Genomic DNA, 7,285 nt, shown 5'->3' on the forward strand with positions numbered 1-7,285 from the left:
CATCCAGACGGCACATGCAGGTCAAATGGCAAATTGCCAAAATGACGGCTATCCAACTCTCATGGGGGATGAAATATGTTTTCATTTTCGCTATTCCAGTTCGACAACATGATGACTTGACTGGGTGTATTTCCAGGTTTTGATACTAAACCTGTATGAGTGTGTGTGTGTGTGTGTGTGTGTGTGTGTGTGTGTGTGTGTGTGTGTGTGTGTGTGTGTGTGTGTGTGCGTGTGCATGTGCATGTGTGTGTGTGTGTGTGTGTGTGTGTGTGTGTGTGTGTGTGTGTGTGTGTGTGTGTGTGTGTGTGTGTGTGTGTGTGTGTGTGTATTTATATATATATATATATATATATATATATATATATATATATATATATATATATAAATGGGCGTACTGCTAATGCAGTATCTACATAATGCTGACATTCTTAATCTGATGTAAAATAATCAACAGTGAACGATGCATGCTCCAAGAGATAATTTCAGAACATTCAACTAAAAACAATATATCATAGGAGGACAAGCCACCCTACACCTCCACTCCCTGCTACTTAAGTATTCCATCTTTGAGTAAACACAACACTGAAGTTAGGAGTATACCCTTTTACCTGTATTATAGTAATCTTGTACAAATTGTAAAAGCAAAACAGCTGTCGCCTATAACAGAAGTCAGTGTAAGCAATGCCTCACATGCATATGCACACAGACATACGCACACACATATTATATATATTTGTATCTATATCTCTCTCTCTCTCTACTTATATATATATATATATATATATATATATATATATATATATATATATATGTATATATGTATATATATATAGATTAGATATATATATATATATATATATATATATATATATATATATATATAGATAGATAGATAGATATAGATATATAGATATAAAACATCCCTGGATGTTAAATAAATAGAATGAAACAGGACCTCTCTGGTACAGAATCTCTTTTCAAATGGAGCCTTCGGTCAGGTGTTGTGCCCAAGGAATGGAAGATGGTTACAGTCATTCCCCTGCACAAAGGAGGTCCAATCACTGATCTGGGTAATTACAGGCCAATAAGTCTTACCAGTCTGATATTTAAGACCTTGGAAAAAATCATTGTGGACATGGTAAATGAGGACATATGTAACCTGTAAATGCTGGACTCATCACAGTTTGGCTTTGTTAAAAGAAGGACATGCCTATTACATTTGGTGGACTTTTTTGAGAGTCACCAAAGATTTGGATGAAGGCAAGACTGTGCACACATCTTACCTCAAACTGGCCAAGGCTTTTGGTACAATACCCCACTCAGGCATTATAGGAAAGCTCACTAATTTAGGTATAAACACTTTTATCACCCACTGGATAGCCAACTAGCTCACTGATAGGACCCAGAAGGTCAAAACAGGTGAGGCCACTCCACCAAGAGGCCAGTCACTAGTGGAGTCCCCCAAGGCGTGGTATTGGGCCCACTACTTTTTGGCATCTGTTTTTTTCAAAATATCAGTAAATGTTGAAGGTTTATTGCTGACTAAGTTTGCAGATGATTGTAATCTGGGGATTATCATAGACTGCCCTGCAGACACTGGCATTCATCAGGAAGGTCTATCTCTGACTAACAAATGATGCCAAAGCCATGGTCTTAAAGTCCAAGCTAAGAAATGCGTAATTGCACCCTTTGGGAAGTCAACCATCCCAGCTAATTGCCATGCTGATAATACACTCCTAAGAGTCAACCCAGTGGTCAGGGATCTGGGTACTCACATAGGCAGTACCCTTACCTTTGACCACCACATGGCCATGGTGTTAAAAAAATCCTTTTTATGTTGCACAACTTATAACTAAGAGCATTGCATCTAGGTCCAAAGAGATCTTTTTCACACTGAAGTCAACCCATGCCAGACCAATTATAGAGCACAATACTCTCTTTGGTATGTACCTGACCAGGCATATGCAGCAACTGGAGCGACCTCAGAGGTTCCTTACAAAAATAATATGATGTAACAAACATCTGCCTTATGCAGAGCACCTTGAAGCCCCTTTCCTCTACTCAGTCTCCTATAGATTGCTGAGAGTTGATCTATGCCTGGTTTACAAGGCATCCACAAACCCCAAACTTATGAATCTGATATATATTCATAAGTCAAAACAGTACCAGAAATACAAGGGCTAGGGACATAAATTTTGTCTGTGACTTAAGCCGAAGATGCTGTAGAGACAGATAATTGTTCCAGAGGGTTTGCTATCATATAGTTGACACTCAAAAGGTCTACTCACCTTACATTTCGACTAAAAGGTTGAACACGGAAAGTGGAAAAGGTCAGAATGTCCCAAATACACTTCCTGTTGCAAATTTGACCTTTCTCAACATCTGTGGTGTGCAGTCTGACACTGCAATCCCCCCTGCACTACCCCCTGCACATTAAATATTCCAACTCCGAGTTCACACTACTGTGATCTCTAGTTAAAAGACCGACCTCATCTTTGTGAATACACTGAGCATTCACTAAAATGAGACTTGCACAACTGAAGGATCAGCAACACGAGTCGGCCAACCATTATTCGACAACCAGTGGTTGCTGAAACTTCCCTCTGTATTTTAAATGTAAACCATTTCAGAGACCGCCCCTCCTATGGAGCAGGCTTCCCGTCCATGTGAAGCTGAATTCATCTATTACCAGTTTAAGAGCAGCCTGGAACATTGGATGGGGAAGAGGAAATTTACACCAGGTCTGGCACCCATGTCCCTTATGGACAGAGGAAGCGTATAAATGCCTGGCCCTCAGTGTCCTATTTGGATACAGGACATCATTATTCTTTATGGAAAACTTGGATAGACTTAGAAAGGCCCCCAGGTCATTAGCCTAGCAGGAATCTGTGAGTGTGTGTGTGTGTGTGTGTGTGTGTGTGTGTGTGTGTGTGTGTGTGTGTGTGTGTGTGTGTGTGTGTGTGTGTGTGTGTGTGTGTGTGTGTGTGTGTGTGTGTGCGTGTGTGCGTGTGTGCGTGCGTGTGTGCGTGTGTGCGCATGTGTGTGTGTCTATGGGACAGTTTACAGCAAGTGAAATTTTCAAATATCAAACTCTGTTTTGTCAATACAGCTTGGTTGATAAAACAGATGGTCAACAAAAGTGCAAGATTGACATTGTGCATCTGAGCAGTCAATCCAGGTGTCAGGTTTTTTCCGCACCTTTTCTGGTCACTGTTTTTAGTATTAACTTCCTGAAATTTACACTAACTTTTGTAGATCCATAAATATATAGTATATATTATATAAACTGTGTGAGTATTTAGCTTTTACAATGTATGAAATATCTTGTACTGTATGATTGGGGAGATATAGTCACAGTCCCCAGGTTTTCTGTACCATTTTTATTATAAATCCATTTAGGAAACTACTGTGTATTACATTAGGAGAAAATGATAATAAACTAGCTGACAATGTAATGATGCAGGAAGGAAATGACGTACAAACCAGTGCAATTAATAAACTACTATTTATTCATCCATAAAAATTTGAACAGTTTACTTTCTTTAGATCTAATGTTAAAAGAACAAGAGGGCAGCATGTACCAGAATTATATCAGAACAAGAGACAGTTTCCTTAAGTGGAATAATGCCAACTGCCTTGGTAGTGTCATGGGAGGAAGCTTGCACTGTCATTTCCATGACATACGCTGCTGTTTTCTCTTTAAAGGTTGCAGTAATAATAACAATTTTGCTCTTAACAAACCCACGCTGTACCATATCTCAAAAAAGTATGTCTCAATATCATTTTTATAAACTCTATTACAGCTCTATCTATCATTTTAAATAGAATACTGACTGGACAGGGTGATGGAATTAAAACTTTCTAGGTCTGATGTGACCATCTCTTTGTGAAATAGTACTGCTACAGCCTATTACCATTGGTCAGGGACATGTCCACTTAACAAGATTGTGTTAAATTTGACTGGAAAGAGTTACATTGGGATCTTTTTGGTTCTGTGTAGGAAAGTACCAGGTATAGTCAGAAAGTCATGTGTAACTTACAGAAGAAGTGTGAGTGTTTAGCTTTTACAGTGTGGCAACACTTGTCATATCCACAGCCTTATAAAGGGTGTCACTACTATAATACTCTGAAGTACTCTGACAAATTTCTTTTTATTTTATTTTAATACCTGCATAAAACGTAAATGGTTGATCATGGCTTACTGACAGCACATTATATTCACAATTTTTTCCATTCAGTTTTCTGATATTATTGCTTTCAACCTTTAAGACTAAACTGAATTCATAGTTAAGCGTGGAAGCTATGCTAAGTAAATGATTGTATTTAATCTACAGTTATTTTCTGAATAAAGCAATTTTGAAAGATCAGTAGTGTTTTTTTTTTCTGTTGTATATATTCTTCATTTTGCAATTCCATTAAAAGTGCTTTTGTTGAACTGACCCTGACATTTCTGTATTATTAGTATATACTGATAAATGCCACAGTTAAGGATATCACAGAAGTCACTAATATTATTGTGAGCAGATTTCTCTGAGATATTGAGACAATATCACAGCTTGTTTTAATATGCATATTTACTTATTCCTTAATCACATAAAAACATACTGTACTCAAGTGCTTCTTTTCACGGATGACACCAGATCACTGTCTGGTTAAACAACTTGCTAAGAGTTACCCAGTGTGCAGATAGAGAGAATCAAATGTTTGACTACAGAATGAAAGTCATATGTCGCTTATAGTTTTAGTGTTCTCTTAAGTTAAACTGCCTGACATCACAATACTTCTTATTACATCATACATTCTAATGGTAAAGTCTAGGAAAGACTATTCATCTATGTTACTCAGATGAGGTATACTAGGGGAATAATAAACAGCCAATGAAGACCTTTGGTAAAGATAACATTTTCATTCACTGACTCTTTCCTTACTTCATAACTTTGTGTTAGTTAGGTAAGTAATTATCCCAAGACCATTTTTTGCCAGGAATGTAGCCATAGAAGACATTACCGCATATAAAAGTATGCAGAATAGATGATGATGCAGACACACAAAGCTATACAGAACAAAACAATATTAAGAAATTACTGAGTCATCAATAATACTTTGTACAGACCCCCTTTTTTAGGCCTGTAGATAAAAACAGTAGTTAGGCAGCATTCAACAGACATATACAAGGAGCCAAAGGGAACACTAATAGCTATAAGAAAGGGACACTATTCTGACATGATTCATGAGATGTAGAGGAGATGAGAATGTGGCACAGGCACTAATATGAACATTTTATTGGCAGTGGGACATAATAGCATCAATGCACAAATATGTTTTGCACATCATGCATCAGTTTTATTATGCACTTATCCACCTCAAGCAGGATGCTTCCAAATATTTTCAGCACAAAGACTTATTTAAGCTTGTCCACATCATAAGAGTATCTCAGACCATTTTCAGGTAGAGGTCTAACATTTTCTTTTGTCATATCCTAAATAATAACAGTAAAGTGCTTTGTACAGTCATTTGATCAACCTTTGATTCCTCTCTGTTTCTCCTCCAATTTCTGTCAGCTGAATGCACTTTGTAAAAAATGTCTTTTTGCTTTATATAGATATGAGGAACTGAAGTACACTAAATGCAATGTTTCTTTTAATGTGTCACCTTTATTCTCCTGTTTCAGTAAATTCCGGCTGTCATACTACCCTCACCTCCGGGAAGCCTTCTCAGAGTTGCTAAACCAAGCCTTCTTTGGGAAGTGTGAGCAACAGGTTTATGGAGACTTCAAGGCCTTTACTCCTGGCCAGGAGTATGTTCCCTGCTATTTCATTCATGTCGTGAGGAAGACCGGGTAAACTTGCATCTCGAGTGAGGAATACAAACCTTTCGAGGATTTACCATGCAAAGGAACACAATGCTTCCCTCAGCATCATGCTTCACTAAACAACTCATTAGAAAATCTAAGGCATATTTATTAAGAATTCTATGCTGATGATCTACATTTTGAAGAAAAACAAACTTTGTCCCCTGAGGAATATAATGGCAATTATATATTTAACTAAATGATATTACATTTCTTTCTTTTTGTCTGCAGGCAAGAAATAAATGGTAACCATTAGAGTTACTATACCATGTGATGCTCCTCTTCCATATGCGTGTTCTCCCCATGGTTTGAATCTAACACAAATAACAGTAAAACGTATGTCATCTGCTACAAGGGACTGACTGCATGGGAAAACCAACCTGGGACTAGATAGCTGGTTGTTTGTTTTGTTTTCTACATTTTTTTCTTGAAACTGAGACATGTAGCCTGATACAAACTGTATTACTGGTCACAAGCAATACATTTATATAATTTGGACCACTGAATATATGTTGAACTCCAGGATGAGTATTTATTTCTCTGCATATTACCTTTTTCTGTTACGTTTTGTGTTATACAGGTTGCAGAGTGCTATACTCTAGCTGCAGTAAAGTGCCACCTATCTTAAGTAGCTATTGCTCATATTATTTTAATGCCCTCTATACAGTCTATATGACAGAGGAGTCTGCGTTATTACAATTCACAGCATATCTTGTTTTCCCCGATAAAATTCAGTTCTGCTGAAACATAATGATTATGAGTCTTCAGTCGGTTGTTTATGATGGAGTAGTACAACGTAAGACAGTGGAAGACAAGTGTTATTTTAATCTAATGTCAGTATGTGTTACAATTCATTTCAGTTAAAATCCAATGAATGTTCAGCAATGAAAATTGTAAAGAATCACTTAGTAATTAGTAGTCTTACAGAGGTAATCTATCTACAGATGTAAATTTTGCTCTTTTTATTGAAAATTGCTGTAGACTAGTTAAAGTATAATAATTTGCAAATATTTATTTCTCAAGCCAGTAATGCAAATAGTTACATTAATTAACACTGCTAAAGAAATTACTTCATCATTCAAGAAAACATATCCTTATCACTTAATTGTAAGCATTATCTGTATCAGATATGTTAACAGCGCAAAAAATAAAGCTGGTATGTGTGCCTAGAAAAATGTTTGATTCGGTTATACTTTGTTGTTGCCTCCAGCCAGTAAAAGATTAAAGTGCATGGAATGCTATATATGATCTTCAAGATAATAATTTTTAAACATACATGCATATCTAATATATATATATGTGTGTGTGTGTGTGTGTGTGTGTGTGTGTGTGTGTGTGTGTGTGTGTGTGTGTGTGTGTGTGTGATATATATATACATATATATATATATATATATATATATATATATATATATATATAGATAGATATGATACA

The 7,285-nt window shown here is 36.6% G+C and overlaps 1 protein-coding gene across 1 annotated transcript in view; it reads left to right on the plus strand.

Moving 5' to 3' along the window:
* The window catches only part of GNMT (glycine N-methyltransferase), a 252,808-nt gene extending 245,782 nt beyond the window's left edge, over window positions 1-7,026 (plus strand). Inside the window, exon 6 of the mRNA XM_044060275.1 lies at window positions 5,672-7,026. Coding sequence (XP_043916210.1) covers window positions 5,672-5,843 — 172 coding nt within the window. The 3' untranslated portion in view covers window positions 5,844-7,026. The remainder of the gene's footprint in view (window positions 1-5,671) is intronic.
* Window positions 7,027-7,285: the final 259 nt, after the last annotated feature.

Source organism: Protopterus annectens, chromosome 1.part0 (assembly GCF_019279795.1).
Source record: "Protopterus annectens isolate FY-2018-M chromosome 1.part0, PAN1.0, whole genome shotgun sequence".
In the NCBI taxonomy this organism is placed as follows: domain Eukaryota; kingdom Metazoa; phylum Chordata; order Ceratodontiformes; family Protopteridae; genus Protopterus; species Protopterus annectens.